Source organism: Primulina tabacum, chromosome 1, assembly GCF_025594145.1.
Source record: "Primulina tabacum isolate GXHZ01 chromosome 1, ASM2559414v2, whole genome shotgun sequence".
Lineage (NCBI taxonomy): Eukaryota > Viridiplantae > Streptophyta > Magnoliopsida > Lamiales > Gesneriaceae > Primulina > Primulina tabacum.
The window spans coordinates 50,941,730-50,969,165 of record NC_134550.1 but is presented as its reverse complement, the minus strand read 5'-3'; the positions used below and the strand labels follow the sequence as shown (position 1 = coordinate 50,969,165).

The 27,436-nt window shown below is 35.5% G+C and overlaps 1 protein-coding gene across 1 annotated transcript; it reads right to left on the bottom strand.

Annotated features, from left to right (window-relative positions):
* Positions 1–4,309: 4,309 nt before the first annotated feature.
* LOC142519389 (inactive RHOMBOID-like protein 8) lies at positions 4,310–7,345 on the bottom strand. Its single transcript, XM_075622394.1, has 6 exons — positions 6,767–7,345; positions 5,707–5,870; positions 5,429–5,592; positions 5,087–5,352; positions 4,869–4,995; positions 4,310–4,674 (listed from the first exon to the last, which is right to left on the bottom strand). The coding sequence occupies exons 1-6, from the start codon at positions 7,090–7,092 to the stop codon at positions 4,552–4,554; spliced, it is 1,170 nt and encodes a 389-aa protein (XP_075478509.1). The 5' UTR covers positions 7,093–7,345; the 3' UTR covers positions 4,310–4,551.
* Between the last annotated feature and the right edge of the window lie 20,091 nt (positions 7,346–27,436).

Here is a 27,436-nt window from a genome sequence, read left to right as displayed (position 1 = left end):
GGAGAAGTAGCTCAAATCTGAGAATAAGCTAATGACCATTTGTCGTGTTCGTGGTGGCAAGCAAGGCTGTGATAACGTCGCAATGGCCAATGGCAATCTTTGTATGTACGGATCTCGAGGAACACAAATGTGAGAAAATGTATTTTGGTATTGTATGTTAGTTTTTTTTATGATTTTGACCTTTCAAAATTTCAGTATTGTATACTCTGATTTTTGATAATTTAGTCAGTTTTATCTGGAATGTTAATGTGACATTATATACATCAGTGTCATATTTGCGTCACATTGAAAATAAACTAAAATAAAAAAGACCACCGACTAAAAATTTAAAACTGAAATTTGACAACATGAAATACTATAACAAACCCTTTGTGAAAAGCGTAAAAGACATAAAACTTCTTAAAAATATATTAATAAACTAATGCATCCTTCATATTTTTTTAAAAATCAAACACATTGCACACCTATTTTATAAAAACTCGGACACATTTATCGCATTTGATAAATAGTTTTATGCCTAATTTTTAAAATCACGGGGTCTAACATGTTATTAATTTTACATAAATGATGTTGATGCAAGTAGCTTTACTGAAATAACAAAGAAATAAATATACATGCTTCGAGGTCAACACAACAGCTTCTATGAGGAAGGTGGTGCAAAGGAGGCTCGAGGCAGGATCCTCTCTCGCCAGGCGGGCAAACAAAAGAAGGAAAGCACACTCGGCTCCTTTCTTTTATGATACTCTACGTCGGATTATTCTTATTTATAAATTAACGAAATCTCCTCTTAGGAGGATCCTCTCCGGTGGTGGACCAAGGCAGAGCCTTTGCCCTCGCAGTTTTCCTGGAAAAATCTCATATAGTATTTTGAGTTGATATAAAATTATTGGGTTGAGTTCTACTTGGGTATTTTTGAGTTGGCCTATAGTTTGTGAGTTCAATTCTTGGTTCAAATAAATGATACAATCTTTCGAGGGCTTTCGCTTCGTAATATAAAATAAAAATGTATGGAATGATCATCTATGCTTAATATAAAAGAGTGTCCTACAAACTCATTTCGATGTAAGAGATTTATCTCTCAAAGCTCATATCTTGTATCGTTGCTCTTGCATTTTTTTTGTTAGCTTGATCTCTCTTTAATTTTTTTTTTTTCTAATCTGTCCAAGGCTCCAAACCCTTTAAATTTGATAGTCTTTTTTATTTGATCCTTAAATTTTTGTATATATGATATCTAAAAATAATATGAATATTAGAAACAAGAATACGACCGTCCAGAAGGTTTTGTATAATTTTTGAAATTTAAACTGTCATATTTGAGTCGCTGACAATTGACATTGAGTTTATTTTTCTGAACTGGTTGACCCGCTGATTTGACTAGCTGGTTGACTCAGCTGGTCGCCTAGCTGGTATAAGTCTGGATGATAGTTTTACCTAATTATAGTTCTTGATTCGTCAATTTCTGGACAAAATGAAGACAATGGAATTAAGTTGTAAAACTTTGTCTTAGATTTTCATAGAATTAAGAATAACTCGATTTCAGATTCGAATGAGAGATATATGCTCGAAAAACATTGGTATATATAAGTTGAATTTTTCCTTCATCCTGCATAGAACTAGCGACTTCGATGCGATTTATTAGTTATAAAATCCGATTCAGACTTCTAATTGTGAAGATTATTTGTAGATCGTCGTCTTGCTTAGTAGCTCATACTGAATCGTTTCATTATGTTAACTGAGTTGAGACATATGACAAAAATACCAGAACTGGTCCTAGCACAATTACTAATCGTTTCATTCATATGTATTTTGCTACCAGTATTTCGCGTAGATAAAATCGAATACAACGAGCTAATATGAAATATTACTTGTAGTTTTTTTGCGTTGGATGTTCAACTTTCTTGGGAGCTGGTAATTTGGATCATTGATCTATGAAATACGTTTGAAACAATCGGCTCTTGAAATTTTGTTTCAGCAATGTATCACTTCAAATTTGGTATCTACAAACTACATATTCGAATAAATATGTTCAAAATACAATAAAAAGTTTTATTATCATCAAAAATTAATTAATTATTTTTTAAAATCTCACGCATTAAAGTATTTCAAGATTCACAATAAATAAGTAAAATATAACTTTTTAGCCCATTCATGATACCAATCTTATATATAAATACCCATATGATATATTTTATGGAAATTAATGAAATACTTAATTTAATATAAAACTAAAAAAAAAATCGAAGCTCAATTCTTTAAGGCATAAAATAAATTTAACCAATAAATTAAGTTTCTCCATAAATAATAAAGCAATTTATATAAATATCAATTTCATAGTATTTTAAAATTTTAAGCTGCATATAAAATTCAATCTAGTACTATATCAACTAATTTTTATAGCTGAAGAAAATAAAAGATAATTTAGGACATCGATTTTACAGGGAAAAAAAATTAAAATTTAATAAAATAAAATAAAATAATAAAATAGACTGATATTAATATTTTTTTATTAAAATTTATATAATCATTAAAAAATTAAAATTTATATAATCATCTAAAAAATTAAAATTTGGATAAAAATAAGATCGAATTTAAAAATACAATGAAAGATATTATCGAATTAAATGTGATACAATATATGTTGCCAAGGCGTAAGAAATGCCTGATACTGGCTCTGAACAAGAGTACTTATCCCAGGCATTTCGCCGTATATGTAGCCGAGAACTTAGAAGCATCCAAAGTACCGGCAACAATCCATTCTGCTTTGAAGAATTTGTCGTGATTTGGATTGGAAAGGGCTATAACTATCACGGACTTGGATCGTTGGTTGGTTGGTTGGTTGGTTGGCAGGTTGCTTTTGTCTCTATTTTCTTGGTTCAGAAGTTTTTTGTATTCCTTATTTTGCAGTTTTTTTGTGATATTTCCCTTTGCTTTAAGATTTTTGGCAAATTTCTTTTGGATGAGCTTGTGGTAGTCTACAGTCCAGATTTTATGTTTTATTTCGTGTGGGAAGCCTGGATTTCAATTTCGTGTCAAAAATTTTGATGTGAAATTGTGATTTAGAATAAGTCTGGTGGATTTTGGTCTTGTTGCTTGGAATTAGGTAGCTTTTTAGCCATTAATTTTTCCCTTGTTTTGATACAAGAAAAAACTCAGTTTTGGGGACTGTTGTGGACTGGAGAGTTGTGAATTTGGCTGTGAGGTTTAAGAGTACTTATTTACGTTTTTGCGCAAATGGATGCTCCGTGATCATCTTCATGGATATTGTGTGCTTTCTGTAGAAATTTTCTTGCTCTGTTTGCACAATGGGGTATATAAATGAAATGTTTCTAGTGTATGGATTTGTAAAAACCCATCATCATCGAGTAAATTTTCCTCAATCTTTTGTTGCATTAAAGTCTTAGAAAATTTGCCCCATAAACAATCCTTTTGCAAGCGAGTCCATTCGGTATCGAAAATTGACATTGTGCTGTGATGAATTTCGACTTGGTGAAAGCCTTATTTGGTGAATGAATGCAGGATACATCTTGTTCATTGTAGCTATGTCTCTAGAAAGCATAATATCTTCGCCTCATCGGAGGACACAGTCCCAGACTCTATTTTCTGAACCCGTGTCAAAGAAACAATACGGACGAGGTGATGAATCGGGAAGTTGTGCCACTCTTGTTCAGAGACATCGTTTCCTTCTTACTGCTTTTGCCCTCCTTGCTTTTCTATGCACAATTTATCTTTACTTTGCTGTCTCGCTTGGAGCCAACAATTCGTGTTCTGGTCTGAAAGGGGCTCAAAAGACATCTTGTCATTTGCAGCGGGCAAAAGCAACTCTGGCCAAGGGGAAACTGAGATTCTATTAGTCTATCTCAGCTTCCGTCTAGCTCATTGATATCTATATATATTTTGTATACTAAAGAACAGGAAATGCTAAGATACTATGGTTATGCATGGTTGTATTGATAAGATGGAATATTTAATCAAATAAGTGCTTGCAATTTTATCTATTGATTATTCAAACCATGGAATGTCAAATTACAATATTATTCTTCACATAATTTTTTATTCAGACGTCTTGCTAAAATATTTTAATGATCAGAATATTATTTATATACGCAATCTCAAATGGATTCTGTTTCTAATTGAGGTTGGTTTCATTTCAAATTTTTGTGAAAAATATGAAAAAGAAAACATGGAAATAATATTTTTTAAATTATTTTTATCATTGAGGTGCGATGGCTTAGGACTGACGTTGGGTAATATGATGGCTAAATGTTAACAAGATTATTATATTTGCAATTGAGTCGACTGTTGATTAATTCATTTGCTTCACACTAGGCGTGAGAAATCAAATGTGGAAAAATATATACGCAGAGGATATAGAAAAAACTAGGCCATGAAAGTTGTTTTCTCTGGTCAAGCAATCTAAATCTACAATGGGAACCGACAATGACCAAATTTGAACACCATTATACTTGTTATCACGTGTCTCATGTGCAGTGTACAAAGAAACTAAAGAAGGAATACATGCATTACATGTTTAAATGTGATGTTTATTCTATTCTATGAGCAAATGAGATAGCATAGGTCCTGGATCCTTGCTTCTGAGACATTAGCCGAAGGCAGCACCCTAAACTTGCCATTGCCAGAACAAGTCAGAGTCAACTGCTCAGAGCTTGTCATTACCTGCACAACGAGAATTCGTTAGCTACATAAATTGAATAATAACATCAGGGTTATTGTGGTTTGAATTCGTTCGTCGTCTATTTTAGATGGAATAAAATAAAATGATGAGTAGGGCAGAATTCAACTTGACATGAATTTGTAACTAAGTAACGGTGAAGAAGAGAGAGATCCATGTAGAGTTCTTGTTCCAATACCTCACAAGGCATAGTTATGTCATCACAGCTCCACCATTTCAAAGGAACACAATCGATGTAGCGACACCAGCTACAGTACTTGTTCAAATTTACCCCTTGAACAATAGCAACAGTAACTCCAGCAAGTCTGCGTCATGAAAACAGAAATAAATAATCAGATACGATGAAAGACAATTTTTTTCTTAAAGAAGAAATAGACGCTGATTACAAAAACTTACACAAGACTGAAAATGACTAGTGAAACACTCCTCAAGACTGGTTTATCAAACTTGTGTCTGTGCTGAACCTTATTCTTAGCATCATAATCGATCAAAAAGCCTTTAATATGATACACTTTCCCAAGCTCTGGCTTTAATAGAAGCATAAAACCAGTAAGAAATCCTGAGATAAATCCCCCAATGTTGGAAAAGTTGTTGACATATGGCATCAGGCCGACTATTGTGTTTAATGTCAAGATGATGGAAAACAACACGAGAGTTGCAAACTGCAATTAAATACGTGAAGATTGTTAGTACCACTAAAAAACATCGAAGCAAATCTAGTAAGGATATATAAAGGACCTTTTTGGAGTAAATCTTCCAATTTCGAATAAGTCCAGACAGCAATGCACCAAGCAATCCAAACAATGCACCAGAAGATGTAACTGATGCCCTATCTTGAATAAATAAAGCAGCTACCAAACTACCCATTAGGGCTGAAAGTATGTATATGAGTCCTGTCCTCACTGCATTGAATTAAAAGGAAGGAGGTGCATTAATCCATTATCCTTCAGAAGCACAATTAGAACTGTATTAGCTTCTGTAAAAGAGGAAAGTAAATGCATGAAGGAAAACTTTACATGGTCCAAACTCTTGCTCCAAGTGAATTCCAACAAATATTACACTAGAAAGACTGATGATAATGTGGAAAACACCTCCGTGCAAGCATGAGCTCGTGAGAAGGCGCCACGGTTGATGACCTTTTACCAAATATCTCTTGTGAAGCGCCCCCATTGAATCAAGCCTACATCAGGAAGAAATATAACAGAGTATGAATTCTCTCTCAAAAAGGAAACAAATAAGGAAACTGGATTCTTTCTCAATATTACAAATAAGATGACATGAGGAACGAGACACCTACAACATTTTCATTTCCTTTTTCTTGCATTACTTTCACACGTGCAATTTAAGAGCACTTGGGCACAAAAGAGGGAATGGTGATCCTCTATCTCAGTATAAAATGGAAGGACAACAGCATATGCGAAAAATCTCACTATGACATCAAGATAGCAAAATGTATTTTGTCAATCAACTAGCCATTTATTGCTTACAGAAGATTCCATCAAAGAATTTACCAAGAACTGAAATATTTCAGTGTCATTTTCCCATTCCACACACCAAAGCAACTAACGGAAAGAAAACCCTTCATAATGTACTACAGGAGTACCACACTGTCCACTCGTCAGCCAAATAAAAGCAAAACTCCAAGAGGCCAATGATATTTAGTAACATTCAGTGAATAACTTAAAATACAGTAGCAGCAAACTCAATATAATATTGGAAAGATCAAACCACTAGAATAGGACCATATTAGTGCAAAATATTCAAAGATATCAACATGTCCAATCAACTCATTGATTCGAATCAGGTTAACACATCACATACAAGATTTATGGACCCGAACATATAAGATTTATGGACCCGACGGACGTCAGTCACAGAAACTAAAAATCAATACATTGAATCAAGAAATAAAACCCAACCCCGTATATAACAAAATTACTTAGGAGTTGAGATGAACTCGATCGGTCCGTGTCGCATTCTTACAATATATTAATCCAATAAATTCCAAATTTACCCATTACATTTGAAATGAATTAAAGATCTTCAAAATCCAACACAAGTTAGAAAAAGACTCACGCAGAAGCTGAAGGGCCAAGCAAAGGATTTTCGGCCAGCGGCTGAAAGGAGAACCTTCCAAGGGATTTGAGGGCGCACTGCGCATGGGAATTGCCCCAACAATCATTTACAAACATAGTGGCAGTAAAAGAAATCAAGTGAAGGATCACAAATATAGATATGATCCAAGTGTTCTCCTTTCTCTGAGAGAGGGGCCTGAAGAATGGAAAGGGTATTCTCTGTTCTTTGACAGATTCTTCTGCTGTGAGTTCAGCTGAGATTCTTGGTACCGAATGTGGAGTGGGCTTGATGTCTACAAGGGTTTGGAGTTTTGGGGTTTCTTCCATTGAAGGAAATATCGTTTCTTGGAATGGTGAGGATGAAACTGAAGGAGGATTTATGTGCTTAGAACTGTCGATTCTTGGTTCCAGCCGAATCCCACTGGGAAACAAATCACAAATCTCTGGTTTTTGGATCAAATGTGGTTTCTTGGAAACGAATTGGGATTTCTAGAAATGGTAAAGATTGAACTCACGGTTGGGGCGGTTGGCCGCGCGTACAGCTGAATGAGAGGGGGTGTCAGTGGTGGGTCGGCGGGAATTTGTTCTCTTGCTTTTTTTGGTTTTTGTTTTCAGTTTAGTCCATTGAAGTTACATTATTACGCAAATGACTCGTTTATTATTTTTTTTAAGACGCTGGAACCCTGGGATGAGATGGCTTGATAACAGTTTCGGCTATGTTTAATCAATTTTTTTTAAATATTCACTATTTTTTTAATTTTAATGACCAACAACGGCGACGTATCAGAACGAGGATGACAATTTTTCCCGAGGAGAAAGCCAAAACGGGCAGGTTTAGGATACATTTTCGGATATAGGTTCCAAATCAAATCGAGACTGGTACAAGGATATTATCGAGATCTTCATTACAGACACGTATAGAAAAGCTATCCAGATCCCCGAATCCATTTCTATATAAATAATAATAATACTAATAATATCTTTTCTTAACAATTAACAAATCCAAAATAGAAAAACTAATACATAACCTTCAAAATCTCGTTCGCGATCCAACTCGTCGCCCCATGACAATAATGTGGTTTCATTTTTTAAATTATTAAACCTAGAATTATTAATGTTTGTACTGTTTAAGTAATATTAGTAGTTATATATGCAAATATATTCTTGTATGAATATTGTTCAAGTAAATTTGAAAACTTTTTTGGTCAATTCAATCGGTATTTGAAGCGATGATGAAGACAATGACGAGGATGCGCGGATGAAGATGACAAAACCACTCTGTCTCATTGTCATTACTAGACTATTTGAAGCGGGATGATGATTTAATCTCCACGAGATCGAGGATTCCCCAATTAGATAGAAACGAGGATGTAAAGTTAGTACGGGACGGAGAATCCTCGATTAGAAAAAAATAGGGATTGAGGTGGGATGATGACAAGTTTTAGATTAGGGGATGGGAATGGAGATCTCTCTTAACTCGTCCCACTGTCATTCCTATATCGGAAACACATGAAACTCTTGAAATAATCATGTTTAATTATATAGTAGTTGTCTAACAAAACAATACAAATATTTTTTTCTTTTATATTGTATGTTTATAAAGAATTTACACACACATGTATATATAATTGATCTCATGGACACCCACTGTGGACACATTTATGAGTACCGTTCAAGTTATGTTTATCTATTAAATGTAATAAAACTGTAACATCAGTCAAGAGTAGTAAAGTGGTATATAAAACAAATATGAAAAAATGCATTTTTTTTTATAGTTTTTATTAATTAATTACATTAATTAGAGCAGACAATGTATTTAATCTGGTTTCAGGTATTTTTTTTCTCTAGTTCTTTTGACAGATGATTGGATATTTATGTGTGCTTTATGTAAGTGTTTTTCCTATCGATTCTTGATATTATTTTGCTTATTTGTTTTTTGATTCCTAATATGGACAAATTATTTATGGCATCATCTGTTGTTTTGATCAGATTAAAAAGTTTATAAATTATTATTCGAACTTGGGTCAATATTTTTTTTAGATGAAAAAAACCACAAAAATTTGATACATTCTTCAAAAGAAAGAATGATGAAATTAGAGCATCTCAATCAAACCCAACTACAAATAATCATTAGATTTCTAGGAGTCTGCCATGCAAAATCTTTAAGAGTTGAAATCAGTGAAAAATTTGATATTCAATCATTCGAACGTGTTCCATGATTGTGAGCGTGAATATAGGAGTACCCCATTGAAAATCGTGATAAAGTTAGAAAAGCTTATGTTAAAGTTTATCCATTTCAATGTATGCTTTCAAAGTGTGAGGGCCTATTATCCTTAACATGATTTATTAATATTCAATCATGATTAATTAATAAACATAAAAAATTGAGTTAAAAAAATCTCTTGTCTTATAAAAATTTCGGTATGATCTTTTTTAAATTAACATTCTAGAAAAATAAAATACACAAAATAAATAATATGCATTCTCAATAAACACAACTAACATAAACATGTGTTGGTCAGACACAATCACAGACCAAAAATATCATAGAACCGACAAGACTCGATAATAACATAAGACAATCCTCAAAATATTTAAAATACAACAACTCGGGTCATACTCCAATAAAAGTAAAACTCCATAATATATACTATCTTGGAAACGACAAAACGACATTGTACCTAAATACAACTGAGCTCACTCTCAAGGAGCTCTAGTACTTCTCGATGCTTCCTCTCGAGAACCTGAAGTCGAACCACATGTGTTACATGTCATGTCAACACACAAAAAACCGATCTTGGGGGTCAGAACCCTAGAACGAAACATCAAGAAATCACGAAATATGACATATAAAATACGATGATTCTATGCATGAATGCAATGCATGTACATGCACAATATATCATGATATCAGGGGTCAAATGATTAATAATCATGCATAAAATGCTCGAGCTGGTCGATGATTCAGTCGTATCTGTCGGCCGTACCTGTGGTTCACAGGGCCTGAGACGATATGTTGAAAAAAAATCTTGTTGTGATAAATCACCGTAGAATTTAGTTTGAAAATTTAAAATAATCAAACAATAGATATAAGGAAAATATAATTTACGAATTATATATTTATTTCTTAACGATTTTTTTCTTCGTGCGCCACAACATCAACATGGCTCTAACGTAATGCAGTGTCATATGAACAATTATATTAGAAAAAGATTGAAATTAGCAAACATTGTACTGTATGTTACTAAAATTGAAATTTATCAACATAAACTATCAAATAACAAAATGATAAATATAATGAACCAATATTGTAAAAATATATAATTTGTTTTAAATAATGAATATAAGATTTTATTCAAGAAAACGGAAAATAAAGATATGTAAAATAGATAAGTATTACAATTTTTTGTGTTTTATTTTTTGAAATGAGTCCAATTACATAAATTCAAGAAAAGAGGCCAAATAATCGATAAATAAAGTATAAAATTTTAACACATGAGTTGACACAAGATAAAATAATAAATATATTGGACAAACATTATCATTTTATGCATACAAAATTTTTAAAAATTTAATTAATGAGCCATGTAGCTTTATTGTTTGGGCTCTACATAATTTGATTAAATCCCCAATGAACACAATCATCATATTTAATCATGTTTTCAATGAGTCAATGTCCAATTTTTTTAAAAAAATGTCCAATGCACATACTATTTAGATGCAGGCCTCAACAACATGAGACCAACGATTTTTTTTTTGGGCCCCTGTGAAAGCCGGATCCTGAAGCGATGGCCTCTCTCGCATCACAGAAAGTACGGCCCTGTCTGCCGATATAGCTCCACTGCCTGTTTTTACCCGATCGGGTCATGTAATTTTCAAAAATGTTGGGCTCGAGTTAACACCCGAACTAGGTGTCAGGTAATTTTCAAAAATGATGATGAACTGACGGCTGTTCGTCAATGTAATCCGTTAAGAATTATTTTTATTTTTTTGTTTCTTTATTTTTATATTTGTATATTTTAGTAAATTATTAGTATATTTATTTTGTACATAATTTAAATAAAATATCTAAAACATATATATATATATATATATATATATATATATATATATATATATAGACACATATATAGACACATATATCTTCTTATTTTTAGTTTTAGAATTGAATGGTGATGAAATTAAAAGTTATGTCTTCGCCGAAATTAAAAGACTATTATGAAGCTGTAGAAGGAGTTTACGTGAATTCAATCAATGTCATTTCCCGTGATCAATATTTATGGTCTTCACGAAATATATTATTACACGATGAATTACGATTTTATAAAAGATATTTGTCAAAAGAACAAGATTATCACCTTAATTATGTGAACTCCAAATACATCTTGTATGAGATACGATAATGAATGCACTTGATTCAAATAAGGGAGATGTTTTCTTTGTATATGGATATGGAGGTACTGAAACGATGTGTCGCTTATATAAATATGTTTATTTTTTTCATGATGTGCATACCTCAAAATTTTTAAATTAAATAATATGTTTTGGAGTGCCGAATCACGTGTTAAACGTGAAGGTTGTAACTCCAGTTATGTAGCTATGGAACATAGATTTACTTGGATTATGTAATGACACTAGATTGATAATGAAAAGGCTCGGAAACCATGTTTTGGAAGGACAATTTCGTACTTGAAGGAATTCGGGTCATAAAATACTTATTCCAAGATTGTCATTGACCATTTCTGATCCAGGACTTTTAAATTTTGGAAGAATATCGTTTTTAGTCATTGTCAGTTGTATGTTGTTGTATCCAGAAACACAAATCAAAATTCTAAACTTTTGACATGTGACATTGATGACATCTAAATTAATTGTATGATCTATAATATTTATTAATTTTAATAATTAATTATATAAAATAACATAATGTTTAAACCAGGGCTTTTTTTAAAAAAATAATATAAATTAAAAAATTATTTAGTAAAATATTGTAAAAGTGAAACTTTTATAAAAATAGTGCAATCCGGGACATATTTTTCTGGATTCTATATTTTCTATAAAAAAAATAAAAATAAATGAATCCGTGACAGACTGCACTGATTCTGAATCCGTGACTCACTTTCATGGTTTCATTTAAATCCGTGACTCCCAAATCCCTTTAAATTGCGCCCATTTCTTCCGATTCATTTGCACAAAATCCATCCTTTCTCCTTTTTACATTATTCTGAAATCTGACTACGCTGCGTCGGAGCATCAATATTTTTGCAATATTTGACAGATATTAAAATTTGTTATCAACTGATATTTCGTTTTGTAGGTATTTCACAAGTAATTCTTAAATTTATATTATTGCTAAATTAAATTTTTTTGATAATGTTATTTTATAATCGTAATTTTTAATATTATTATGTATTAATATTTTTCGTTGATTTTGTCATCCATTTTATTTAAGTATGTCTTGAAAGGTAATGTTTAATTTTGTTCACAATATTATAATTATATATTAAAAGGTAATATTGTTACATGTAAGGTATTTTTTTTTACCTTTCTATATTGAAAATATTTTGTTTTGTGTAATATTTCTGATAATTTTTTCATTATTTCAGGTATTAACATAGTTCATTAATTTTATTACAAATTCCATACAACCACATTCGAAAAGATAATTTAAATAATTTTTGTATATTTTAATTGTATTATTTATATTGTATTAATATACTTATAATTTTTTTCATTTGCATTATACGAATAAGTATAATTATGTTAAATATTATATTTCAAATATTAATCACGATATAAAAATAATAATAGGAATACTAATAAGAAATAATAATCAATATAAATTTGTGATTTTTAAAAATATTTATCAAAGTTAGTATTTAAATATAGTTATTTATTTTAATATGAGAATTAGTTAATGTTATTGTACTTAATATCAATGTAATTATAATGTAGTTTATTACGTTTATAAGTGTTTAGTATGAAATAGTGTATAGTTACACTATAACTTCGATCATTTTAATATAATCATAATATTCTAATCATGTTTATGTCAATGCAAATTAATATAAAAAATTAATCGTTCTAATTAACATATTTTTATCCAATGATATATTTTGAATTAACTTACTTAAAATTTTAATTTTATTAATTAAATTAATTTTTAAGATCAAAATTTATTATGTGCTTATATAGAAAACAGCTTTAAAAAATATTACTCTATATCTTAAATTAGGAAATTTTTATCTGTTTATTTTGTTTTGTTTAAAAATTTATTGATACTCTTAATTGTTAAAATTGTTAATATAAAAAATTAATATATGTAGAAATTATAATTACACATTTACACAATTTCAAAATCTTAATTTTTTAATATAAGTCATAACAAATTTTTATTATTATATATACAAACATATGTTTTATTAAATATATGTTGTAATTAAATTGATTGGACAATATTTATCTCAATAATAATAATAATAATAATTACAATAATAATATTTATTTATTTATTATTATTATTATTATTATTTAACTGATTCTTGAAATTTACTCCAATATAAAATATATATTTTAATATATGTGTAATAAACTCACAATTAATTTTTTATGATGACATTATATCTTAGTTTTCGCTTCAGACATAGATACTTGTGAGGGCCTTACTCTACGTAGGTAGCTATGTCATTATTGAAGATGGTAGGGTTGGATATAGTATCCCCGCGACCAGGCCCATGAAAATTCCACGGTCTATTACAGTTTCGCAATTGGTGAAATATGTGCATTGCATGCTAGAGATCAACCCAACAAATTTCTGCATCAAATTGTCAACGAAATATTCTTATAGCTCGTTGTCTCGTTACATTGAAGAACATGTATATATCACAGATGATGATAGTCTACAATTTATGTTTTATTTACCCACACTGGATTGCATGTACTTGTACGTTGATTCATCACCAGTGTTACAGAACGTAAGTGATTACGATATTTGATGCAGTCATGCGGGTAATAATGCAAGGTTTGGGAACATTAGGTTTAAATCAAGCGGGACCTTCTACGTATCACGTTGATGAACAGTCAACTCATATATATTTTGGGATCGATACTGGTCCTTGGGATCATCATATCACGGTGCACACCGAAGAAGACTATGCATGGGGGATGAATAGAACACGATAATGGGATTTTACTTCAGGGGGTTGGGATCATCATATCACGGTTCTCTCAGGAGTTGATGTTGCATGGGGTTCGAATATAACACGACAATTAGATTTAAATTCATGGGATGATGAAAAAAATATTACAAATGTTAGACATTTCGATAGTTCTACTAGAGCTGCAAATATTCCCGCCCCAATTACAGAACACATGTCTGAGCAAGATGATTTATTTGGGAACAGTTCTCATCATGTCATGAACAACGATGATGATTTGTATGCTACATCAATTGACGGAAAAGATGATGACCATGTTGAAAATGCAAATGAAAGCACATCGTCGTGTGTTCTGATGTCTGGAACAACACTGACAGGGAACTTTCCTAATGCACCGGAGCAACATTTACGTGAAATTCCCCAATTTTTCAATGAAATATATGACGAACAAATTCCAGATCCATTTGGTGTTCCTTCTGCATCACGAACCAATTTTTACAATCCTGATAAGCTAGAGCTAGCTGTGAAATGGTTTTTAAGAGCAAAAATGATTTAATATCTTCAGTGAATGATTTTTCTATTTGAGTTTTGAGACGTGAATATATCGTTGTTCAAAGTTCTCCGACAATTTGGAAGGTCAGATGCAAGAACTTGTCAGAAGATGGAAATTGTGGGTAGGGACTTCGAGCATCATTGAAAAAAATTAGGCTATTTTCATGATCACAAAATATGGTGATGATCACACATGCATATTTAGCCAAGTGGGTATAGATCACCACAACCTTGACGTCAACATGATAGTCATTACACTTTTGAGAATCGTGCGTTGTGATCCTGCATACGAGATCAAGTATGTGCGAGAAAGTATTAAGGCAAAATATGGGTATGATATATCGTATGCTAAGTCATGACAGAGTTTGAAGTGCGCGGTGGAGATCATCTATGGTACATGAGAAAGCTCTGTAACTTTGCTTCCTAAATATATGGGTGCTTTGTCGAAGTGCAATCCAAGAACTATTGTAGAGTGGAAGCACCTTCGACAGCATGACCATCCACATAAAATTTTGAACTTTTTATTTTGGACCTTCAAACCATGTATATATTGTTTTCGACATTGTCGCAACATAATCAATGTAGACGATACTCAAATGTACACCAAGTATAAGCACAAACTACTCATAGTAGTAACTTTGGATGTCAATAACCAGGTCTTTCCTCTAGCAATTGCACTTGTTGAAGAAGAAAATTATGAGTCTTTGTAACGACCCGTTACAGGCCCAGTGGACCGCCCATACGGCCCACTGCCCCGATCGACCTAAGGCTATCCCGATCTTGGGCTCTGCTCTATGGGCCTTGGCCCATCTATGGAACTCTTCCCTCACGGGCTTTCCATAGGCGTCGTACGGGTTACTCATAGAACTCTTCAGCCCATGCACTGAAGCTTGTGCCTTCCCAGGATCGAACCTAAGACCACATGGATATATAGGTACTTAGCACAATCCTGGTACCAATTGAGCTGTAATAGCCAAGCCTGGTGTACGGTACGATTTAAGTTTTCATAAGTTTATTGACTACTTGGTCAAGTTTATGTATAGTTTGGATGTTAAGAGTTTCGATTTATGATTTATAGTATGGTTGGTTATAGATGATGTGTAGTGCTTTTGTAGCGGCGTTACGATTAAATTCATGATAGATTGTATATTGATCCAAATGAGGTGAGGCCATTTCCATTAGAAAGATAAGACATAGAGGTGTAACTTTCTTATTTTGAGTTTTGTTCAAATCATTGTGGAAGGTAAGCCAAAAGTGCCCCGAAGTGTTTCGTGTATTTCGACGTTCCTCCAGTGACAATTGTTGGGAGAATGGGCATAACGTTTTACTCAGACGTCCAATTGATCTGAAATTTTGAGGGATTTAAGATAAGACATAGAGCTACAACTTTGTAGTTTATCACTTTTCCAAATTATGAAGGGAAGAGGCGTTTCAGAAGCGATCTTTGGAGTGGCAGTGCGCGCCCTGCGGGAATGTTTGTGCGCCCGGGCGAGCCTACTTCGAAAATATTGTGTTTTGGCCGTGAGTTCCACGCCCGAGCGGAAAAATTTGTTCTCCCGAGCGGCCAGCAATTTTTAAAAATCGTGTTTTGGTATTTTTAGTGTTTAAATACAAGTGTTTGCCCTCATTTCTCTCATTTCCTCCATTCTTCTCGGTTCTTCACTTCAAGGGAGAGCTAGGGTTCTCATTCCTTCTTCATTTCCTTTGATTCAAGCTTCTTGTTAGTTATTTGTGTTGAGAGCAAGATTATTTTGGGATCAAGGAAGCTAAGGTAAGCTTTTGGTTTGGTTATTTCTTAGTTTTTGGTGTTGGAGATGTTATGTGTTTGTGATGATGTTGATTCTTTGGCTTTTATGGTATTGTTGTTGGGTTATTGGGTTATTGATGGTGCAAATTATGGTTTATTGTTGTAGGATTGCTACCAAGAGTATAGAATCAAGGTTTCAAGTGGTTGTAAGTGGAATTTCATTCTTGTGCTCACATGATTATATATGTATTGTGTTTCAAAGGTTTTATTGTGTTATTCCCTTCATTTGATTCACTATTATGTATTGATACCTTTGTTGTATATTGTGGAGGCAATTGATGTCTCAACTTTGAGAAGGGAATACAAAAGAGAAAGATTATCAAAGTGTTTGATGAAATGTCCCAAAGAAAGAGTTTAAATGTTTTATGGATTGATAGATACATAGTCAGAGATTGCATGCAATTAGTTGATCAACGACTATAGGCTTATATCCCTCAGAGTTGTCGATTTATATGGATGGGATAAGAGCACCACAGACAGAGTTACTATTGATATCAATCCACCATAGTAAAGAGAAATATCATCTCATTGTTATGCTATTGCTATGATATACATGTTTCAGAAGTGATAGTATTTTATGTTTCCAAAGCCATGTTTTACAGAATATACTATGTATCATTGCTATGTAAGAGTTCCACTTGCTGAGTTTTATACTCATTTCAGTTATTTCATGTGATGCAGATAAGAGCGACGGACCAGGACGTTGATTGTGGCCCGGAGTCATATGCATACGAAGTTGGAAGGAAGATGTTATTTTGCAAGTATTTTTGGATCATGATCATAGGAATGATATTTTGTATTTTGTTATATCATTTGAATATTCATTTATTTACTTTTAAACATTTTATGGTGATGTATTTTGAAACCTTCCTTCATTTTATAAGAAAATTTTAAATTCCGCTGCTACTGTTATTGTAAACGGGTCGAGGTGTCACATTTAGTGGTATCAGAGCACCGTTCTTCGGACCAATGCATATGACTTCGTCTACTTTCAACTGTCCGGGTATGTTTTCTTTTGCATCTATTCATTGTTATTTATTGATATGTCTTTTGCGAGCACATTGTAGAGTATGCCTCCTAAGCGTAAGGCGTCAGAGGGTGAGGATAGTTCTTCCTCGAGAGTTGTCGACGAGTTCGGAAAGTTGCTTAAAGAGCAGGCCAAAGTCCATAGAGAGCAGATTCAGCAGCTGCTTCGATTGCAAGGAACAGGGCAGGGTAGAGGTCAAGTGAGAGGCCAAGTAGCTCAGGCAGTTGGCACTGATGCCGTCTTTTCTGCTTTTAAGAGAATGGATCCACCGGAATTCGCAGGTAGCACTGATCCGTTAGTGGCTGTCGAGTGGGTCAAGGCGCTTGAAGCAATCTTCGACCATCTTCAGTATGAGGATAAAGACAGGATCAGCTGTGCAGTATTCATGTTGATAAAGGCTGCACGTATCTGGTGGAATGCCACTAAGGTTGGTGTCGATGTTTCAGCTTTGAAGTGGCAAGAGTTCACAGACCTGTTCTATGACAAGTACTTTCCCGACGCACTTCGAGCTAGGAAGGTGACTGAGTTTCTGGAGCTTCGACAGGGAGGCATGAACGTTGATGAGTACATTCTCAAGTTCGAGGAGGGTTGTTTATTTGCTCCGTATATTGCTTCAAATGACAAAGATAAAGGTGCTCATTTCATTCGAGGCCTTAGAGCTGAGATCAGGAGAGATATCAACATGTCCAAGGCTGTGACTTTCAAAGAGATTGTGTCTAAGGCGTTGTTGGCCGAACAAGACGAGAAGGATATCGTCAGAGAGAGGCAGGAGAGGCATCAAGCTGTTGCTCAGAGAGGCCAGGGCTCGAATCAGAGAGGCAAGGATCGTTTCAAAGGGAAGGGCAAGATGGAATCGAGTCCTAGACCACCGCCAGTTCCAGTTGATCCTGAGAAGCCGCTGTGTCCTAAATGCAGCAGACATCATCGAGGAGAGTGCAGATTTGGCACTCATATGTGTTATCGTTGTGGCACGGCTGGCCACATTGCTAAAGATTGTCCAAGGGGAGCGAGCAAGGATAAGGTGCAGGGTCGCATCTTTACGATGACCAAGGAAGGTATAAACCATGATTCTTCTGTGATCTCTAGTACTATTTTAATTTCAGGCAGAGTAGCTACGACTTTGATTGATACATGTGCTACTCATTCTTTTATGTCTGAATTGTTTTTGAGATCTTTGGGTATAGTTACTTCTGTTCTTCCCCTCCAGTTCAATGTTGTTTTGCCTTCGGGGGATGTGTTGTGCCCGACATCGATTGTGTATGCGTGCTCTGTTTAAATTGATGGGCGTTCGGTTTTTGCTGATTTGATTGTCATCCCGATGGTAGCATTTGATGTTATACTTGGCATGGATTGGCTATCAACCTATCGTGCAGTGATTGATTGCGTTGCTAAGACGGTGACTTTTGCAGATGATGGCAATAGGGAAGGTACGCTCGCCAGTGCAGGTACTTCGCTGGTCCTTCCTTTTATTTCTTGTCTTGAGGCTGAGAAGTTGCTGTGTAGAGGTTGTGATGTGTTTCTGGCTTCGATTGTGGATATGGATAGAATGGTTAAGTTGAATATAGATGATATCGATGTTGTGAGGGAGTTTGCTGATGTGTTTGAGGATGATGTGCCGGGTTTGCCGCCGGACAGGGATGTTGAGTTTGTGATTGATCTAGCTCCAGGTACGGTTCCTATTTCTAAGGCTCCGTATAGGATGGCTCCTACCGAGATGAAGGAGTTGAAGACGCAGTTGCAGGATCTTTTAGACAAGGGTTTTATTCGACCGAGTTCTTCGCCTTGGGGAGCTCCGGTTCTTTTTGTCAAGAAGAAAGATGGGTCGTTGCGGCTGTGTATCGACTATAGGGAGCTCAACAAAGTGACTATCGAGAACAAGTATCCGTTGCCACGGATAGATGATTTGTTTGATCAGCTGCAAGGTGCTACTGTATTTTCGAAGGTTGATCTTCGGTCTGGCTACAATCAGTTGAAGGTGAGGGAATCTGATATCCCTAAGACAGCGTTCCGGACCAGGTATGGTCACTATGAGTTTCTTGTGATGTCTTTTGGTCTGACCAATGCTCCTTCAGTTTTCATGGATCTGATGAACCGTGTGTTCAAGCCGTATTTGGATAGCTTCGTCATTGTCTTCATCGACGACATCTTGATATATTCCAAAACCAGAGAGCTTCATGCAGAGCATCTCAGAGTTGTTCTTCAGTTGTTGAGAGAGAAGAGGTTATATGCTAAGTTGAAGAAGTGTGAGTTTTGGTTGGAGCAGATTTCTTTTCTAGGCCATGTTGTTTCGAAGGATGGCATAGCTGTTGATCCACCAAAGATTGAGGCGATTCAGAAGTGGCCTATTCCTACCACTGTCTCAGAGGTACGCAGTTTTCTTGGGTTGGCAGGTTATTATCGTCGTTTCATCTCAGATTTTTCTAAGATTGCCCTGCCGTTAACCAATCTGACGAGGAAGACTGTGAAGTTCGAGTGGTCCAATGATTGCCAGAGTGCATTCCAAGAGTTGAAGGACAAGTTGACGACAGCTCCTGTTCTTGCTTTGCCCAGTGGTTCAGAGGATTTTGTTGTGTATACCGATGCGTCGAAGAAGGGTCTTGGAGCAGTGTTGATGCAGCGTGGGAAAGTCATCGCCTATGCTTCTCGCCAGTTGAAAGACTATGAGAAGAATTATCCGACGCATGATTTGGAGCTAGCAGCTGTGGTTTTCGCCTTGAAGATTTGGAGACATTACTTATATGGCGAAAAGTGTGAAATTTTCACGGACCACAAGAGCTTGAAGTATCTGTTTTCCCAGAAAGAGCTCAATATGCGGCAGAGGAGGTGGTTAGAGCTTGTCAAAGATTATGATGTGACGATTAGTTACCACCCAGGGAAAGCGAATGTTGTAGCAGATGCTTTGAGCCGTAAATCGAGTTCTTCTTTGAGTTCGATGATTCAGCAGCCGTTGTTGTTAGACTTGCAGCGAGAGGAGATAGCTTTGGTGGTTCCGGGGACCATTGCTCGCTTTTCAGCGTTGGTCATTCGGGCTACTTTGACGGACAGGATCCGTAGAGAGCAGGCTGTTGATGTTCAGTTGTCAGAGTTGAGAGCCAGGGCTGAGGAGAGAGGTAATTCAGAGTTTTGAGTGAATGGAGACGGTTTGATGACATTCAGAGGTCGTATTTGTGTTCCTACTGGTGATGATATTCGGCGAGACGTCTTGACAGAGGCACATACCGCACCATATTCGATACATCCAGGCAGCACCAAGATGTATCATGATCTTCGTAGACTCTACTGGTGGCCAGGTATGAAGAAAGACATTGCCATGTTTATTTCTCAGTGTCTAACTTGTCAGCAGGTGAAGATTGAGCACCAGAGACCTGCTGGGACATTGCTATCTTTGCCGATTCCTCAGTGGAAATGAGAGCATATTACAATGGATTTCGTGACTGGTCTTCCCAGAACGCAGAAATGTTTTAACTCTATTTGGGTTATTGTCGATCGATTGACCAAGTCAGCGCATTTTCTCCCAGTCAAGACGACGTATTCCATGAACCAGTATGCCGAGGATTATATAGCAGAGATGGTTAGACTTCACGGTGTCCCTGTGTCGATTGTGTCTGATCGTGACCCTAGATTTACCTCAGAGTTTTGGAAGAGTTTGCACAGAGCTATGGGTTCACGGTTAGCTTTCAGTACAGCATATCACCCTCAGAGCGACGGTCAATCAGAGAGAGTTATTCAGATTCTAGAGGATATGCTCAGAGCTTGCACTATTGATTATTCTGGTAGCTGGGATTCTAAATTGCCTCTTGTGGAGTTCACGTACAATAACAGTTACCAAGCGACGATTGGGATGGCACCGTACGAAGCACTTTATGGCAGGAAGTGTAGATCTCCCTTGTATTGGAATGAGATTGGTGAGAGGAAGATGTTGGGTCCAGAGTTGGTCCAACAGACTGCTGATGTAGTTGCTGTTATTAGAGAGAGGATGAAGACAGCGCAGTCGAGACAGAAGAGCTATGCGGATGTACGTCGTAGACCTTTGTAGTTTGAGGTTGGCGATCACGTGTTTTTGAAGATAGCAGCTCTCAAGGGTGTGATGCGGTTTGGCAAGAAGGGCAAGTTGAGTCCGAGATTTATTGGCCCCTTTGAGATTTTGGACAGAATTGGTGATCGAGCCTACAGGTTAGTCCTACCGCCAGATCTTGACAGAGTCCATAATGTTTTTCACGTATCGATGCTCAGAAAGTATATTGCGAATCCTTCCCATGTTCTTCGCCACGAGCCATTGGACTTGACGCCGAATTTGACGTACCAAGAGATTCCGGTTCAAATACTGGACCGCAAAGTTAAAGTTTTGAGAAACAAAGATATCGGCATTGTTAAAGTTCTTTGGAGGAACCATTTGATCGAAGAGGCCACGTGGGAACCAGAGGATGAGATGAGAGAGAAGTATCCTGAGTTGTTCGTGCAGTGACGTCAATTTCGAGGACGAAATTCCTCTAAGGAGGGGAGATTGTAATAGCCAAGCCTGGTGTACGGTACGGTTTAAGTTTTCATAAGTTTATTGACTACTTGGTCAAGTTTAGGTATAGTTTGGATGTTAAGAGTTTCGATTTATGATTTATAGTATGGTTGGTTATAGATGATGTGTAGTGCTTTTGTAGCGGTGTTACGATTAAATTCATGATAAATTGTATATTGATCCAAATGAGGTGAGGCCTTTTCCATTAGAAAGATAAGACATAGAGGTGTAACTTTCTTATTTTGAGTTTTGTTCAAATCATTGTGGAAGGTAAGCCAAAAGTGCCCCGAAGTGTTTCGTGTGTTTCGACGTTTCTCCAGTGACACATGTTGGGAGAATGGGCATAACGTTTTACTCAGACGTTCAATTGATCTGAAATTTTGAGGGATTCAAGATAAGACAAGAGCTACAACTTTGTAGTTTACCACTTTTCCAAATTATGAAGGAAAAAGGCGTTTCAGAAGCGATCTTTGGAGTGGCAGTGCGCAGAGTGCGCTCCCGGGCGGGAATGTTTGTGCGCCCGGGCGAGCCTACTTCGAAAATATTGTGTTTTGGCCGTGAGTTCCGCGCCCGAGCGGAAAAATTTGTTCGCCCGAGCGGCCAGCGATTTCTTAAAATGTTTTTTGGTATTTTTAGTGTTTAAATACAAGTGTTTGCCCTCATTTCTCTCATTTCCTCCATTCTTCTCGGTTCTTCACTTCAAGGGAGAGCTAGGGTTCTCATTCCTTCTTCATTTCCTTTGATTCAAGCTTCTTGTTAGTTATTTGTGTTGAGAGCAAGATTATTTTGGGATCAAGGAAGCTAAGGTAAGCTTTTGGTTTGGTTATTTCTTAGTTTTTGGTGTTGGAGATGTTATGGGTTTGTGATGGTGTTGATTCTTTGGCTTTTATGGTATTGTTGTTGGGTTATTGGGTTATTGATGGTGCAAATTATGGTTTATTGTTGTAGGATTGCTACCAAGAGTATAGAATCAAGGTTTCAAGTGGTTGTAAGTGGAATTTCATTCTTGTGCTCACATGATTATATATGTATTGTGTTTCAAAGGTTTTATTGTGTTATTCCCTTCATTTGATTCACTATTATGTATTGACACCTTTGTTGTATATTGTGGAGGCAATTGATGTCTCAACTTTGAGAAGGGAATACAAAAGAGAGAGATTATCAAAGTGTTTGATGAAATGTCCCAAAGAAAGAGTTTAAATGTTTTATGGATTGATAGATACATAGTCAGAGATTGCATGCAATTAGTTGATCAACGACCATATACTTATATCCCTCAGAGTTGTCGATTTATATCGATGGGATAAGAGCACCACAGACAGAGTTACTATTGATATCAATCCACCATAGTAAAGAGAAATATCATCTCATTGTTATGCTATTGCTACGATATACATGTTTCAGAGGTGATGGTATTTTATGTTTCCAAAGCCATGTTTTACAGAATATACTATGTATCATTGCTATGTAAGAGTTCCACTTGCTGAGTTTTATACTCATTTCAGTTATTTCATGTGATGCAGATAAGAGCGACGGACCAGGACGTTGATTGTGGCCCGAAGTCATATGCATACGAAGTTGGAAGGAAGATGTTATTTTGCAAGTATTTTTGGATCATGATCATAGGAATGATATTTTGTATTTTGTTATATCATTTGAATGATCATTTATTTACTTTTAAACATTTTATGGTGATGTATTTTGAAACCTTCCTTCATTTTATAAGAAAATTTTAAATTCCGCTGCTACTGTTATTGTAAACGGGTCGAGGTGTCACAGTCTTGGCATTGGTTCCTAAGTAATGTTGCACGACAAGTTACAAGAGGGTGCAGAGATGTTTGCCTTATATCTGATAGACATGCGGGTTTAACATGTGCAGTGCAAGATCTCCCTGACTTCAAGCCTCCACGCGGTGTTCATCGTTTTTGTTTGAGGCATGTTTGCTCTAATTTCAACAGTAAGTTCAAAAACATTCATTTGAAGGACTTATGTTTGGAACCAGGGACGCAATACCAAATAGAAAAATTTAATGTCACAATGGAAGCAATTAGAACAAATAATGCAGCTGCTTTCACTTATTTGTCAAACATCCCAAAGGAGAAATGGTCATTGGCTCATGATGGTGGATGAAGACGAGGGATAATGACGACGAACATATCTGAGTGTATTAATGGTGTGTTGAAAGGGGTTCGACGTCTCCCAATAACTGCTATAGTGGAGTTGATCTTACAGCGATGCGTGCACTATTTTATTCAACGCCAAACACAAAGTAATAAAGTGATGGAAAAAATCAACCATGGACTGATTATGCATGTTCTAAATTTGATATGTGGTCAAAAAATTCAATTGAACATCGATTAATAAAATTTGACTAAATGGATAAAACACCATCTGTCGCATCAGGAGTAAGACCAGGTCTTCAACACCACGTACAAGCTGTTAACATTTCTACACGTGATTGCACATGTGGTAAATTGACAATATTTGGAATTCCTTGTTCATATGTTATATGTGCAGCAAAATGGTTTAGATTAAATATCGCACAGCTGGTACAATCATGGTTTACACTCATCTAATACGTGAACATATAATGGAAGATTATACCTTGTTCATGATGAACAATACTAGGATGAACCTACATTTCAATTACAACACAACACCGTTCGTCGAGAAAGGAGGCAGGCTGGTAGAGATCGCAGGACACGCATAAGAAATGAGATGCATCAACCATCATCGAGGGAGAGACAATCTGAGAGGTAAAAGATCTACAATAACGTATTTTACATTATTTTTACTTGATAACATGTGAAGTGATTAATGTAATTATAAATTTTATAAAGAAATTATATAGTTATTAATAATTGTTTTCCATTGCATGTAGGTGCACGTGAGAAGATCGAGCTATGATGACAAATACATATGTTAGTAACGCCGGTGTCACATTTAATAGAAGTAGTAAATAAATTTTATTCTCTCGTGAGATTTAGTGTTTTATTGTTTTAAATATGTTTGAATATCAACACTTCGTTTGGTAGGGTGGATTCATAAGGATTGTGTTGATCTTTTTATGTTAATCCATTGTTTGGTCTATTTTTTAATAAACCCATCTAATGTCTTCTACAATGGACTAGCCTCTACTGAGTGGGTTAAAATAAACCCTTACATCAGCCCAATATTATTAATCCTTGTATCTATCAAGGCAGCATTTTCCTAAATTACCCTGGAGAACCCCAACAATAATTCAGCCTTCATCTTGAGGACAACGTACGAACAGACGCGATGTGCTAGGTTTTCGTTGTGTGCTGCGAGAAGTACATAAATCAGGTAAACACGCTTCGAACGACTTCTTGTAAACGCTTTTTTTTGGTAATCTGTTGTCGAAATTAAGTTTTGGTAGGTTCAAGTTGCTGCTGTGTCGTGCGAAAATTGAGAATTGTGAGGAGGCCATCACGGTGTCGGTAAATGCGATCTCTTTACTTATCTTGCTTTCTGAAATACGACATTGGATCTCTTTTTTTGTTATTCCAGACGTTGAAATGAATTTTGCGTTCTAAATTGTTTGTAGCATATTTGTTTGCAGCCACAATTTTTTTTTGTTTTGTAAGGCTCATCTTCTGCAACGCATCTTCTCCATCTTATTTACGTAACAACATAACTACTGAAGACCATTTCGGAGTAAACAACTGTTGATTTGTTGCTCACTACAATGTCGAAGTTTTAAAGTTAATAGAAATGTTTATAATATTGTGAAGATGTTGTTGTGTGCATTTTAATACTGCATTTTGTAATGCAATTTACACACTATTCGAAGAATGTGTTAACGTATTCATAACCATTGATTTCTAAACAATAATTGTTAAGGTTTAATATCTTCAGTATTTGTACTTGTATTGTGTTTTCAAAATTTCATTCTTAACCCCATTTTGAATTTTATTTCTCTCTGAAGTTTCTTCCATAGCTGGCTATTATGCGTAGACACATTACTCATTTTGTGTTGCTGCACCAAATAATGTGTCGAGCATTGTTGGTTATGTTACTCGTGAGACGACATGTACTGAATAAACATGCGCAACGACGTCGCAGCAAGCGTACAAGAACAATGTCCTATAGCATCACAGAAAGAATAAGTGTGCAAACGAACCATTTACACAGGATTGTTGAGATAGGAGACGTTCAATGTGTGCTGAACTTGCGAATGAACAGGAATGCATTTCTACGCTTGTGTTACTTGCTAACTCATGTTGGAGGACTAGTAGAGTCTAGATATGTCTGTATTCAAGAGAAGGTGAGCATGTTTTGTCTGTATTGGCTCATCACAAGAAAAATAGAGTTGTTGGACATGACTATGTACGTAGTGGCCATACAATCAGCACTCATTTCCATCAAGTGCTCCAATCAATTCTCATGTTACATCCTTTACTACTGGTCAAACCGTCTCCTGTCGATGATTCGTGCACCAACGAAGGTTGAAAATGGTTCAAGGTAATGTCAAACCTTTTTCAACAAACTGTACGAAGTAAACATTTTAACTACTGAGGTGTGATGTTTTTGATAAATACATTGATTTGTAGTTATTAATGTTAAACTGTACAGGGATGTCTTGGTGCATTAGACGGAACGTATATAAGTGTACATGTACCTACCGTGGACAAGGCACGATATAGAACAAGAAATGGTACTATCGCAGTCAACGTTCTTGGGGTTTGCGACCGTGAGATGAAGTTCATATATGCACTTACGGGGTGGGAGGGATCTGCTGCAGATGCCAGGGTGCTTAAAGATGCCGTGACTCATGACGAGACACTGAAAATTCCAAGAGGTTGTGATAATCTTTTTTGCTATTATGAACTTTGAATTGATGATACTTGTTTTTAAAATATTGTTCTCATACGTTGTAAACTAATATCTTATTTGTAGGCTGTTATTACCTATGTGACAATGGATATGCAAATGTAGAGGGGTTCTTGACTCCTTACAGGCGAGTACGCTATCATAGGGATGCCTGGGGAAACCGTGCAAATGGGCCACAAAATTATAAGGAGTTATTTAACTGGAGACACTCTCAAGCCCGAAACATAATCGAAAGAGCCTTCGGTTTGTTGAAAAAAAGATGGGCCATACTTCGAAGTCCTTCGTTCTATCCACTAAAAACCCAAAACAGAATCATAATGGCGTGTATACTGCTGCATAACTTCATCAGGTCTGAGATGCCCGACGATCCAATTGAGGAAGTCATCGATGATGTAGTCAGTCCGGAGAATGAGATGCAAGATGAGTTCATCACTAGTTTGGAAGCGTCGGATGATTGGGATAGTTGGCGGGAGAACCTTGCTATGTCTATGTGGATGAATCTAACCTAAATCATTATGTTTTTTGTAACTCTTTCGTTATAACTTTGGCATTCAAGTATTTTTCACATTTGATGTTACTTAATTTTTAATCTACATAACTTGAATGCATTTGATGTTATTATGTTTGAATCTAGTCCAACCAATTATATATTTCTTTGTTGTTTGAAAATGTGATGTTATGTAGACTAAACTAATGTGACAAGGCTAACCATTGTGGTGTGTTACTACCAGGTGGAAGACAACGGCAGTGTCAACATCGTAATT

Excerpts from the sequence above, each read along its gene's own strand:
- LOC142519389 (XM_075622394.1), bottom strand. The coding sequence starts at position 7,092 with ATGGAAGAAACCCCAAAACTCCAAACCCTTGTAGACATCAAGCCCACT. Across the intron at positions 5,871-6,766 it reads CTTGGCCCTTCAGCTTCTGC|GCTTGATTCAATGGGGGCGC; the intron begins GTGAGTCTTTTT and ends TTCCTGATGTAG. Across the intron at positions 5,353-5,428 it reads GGAAGATTTACTCCAAAAAG|TTTGCAACTCTCGTGTTGTT; the intron begins GTCCTTTATATA and ends ATTTAATTGCAG.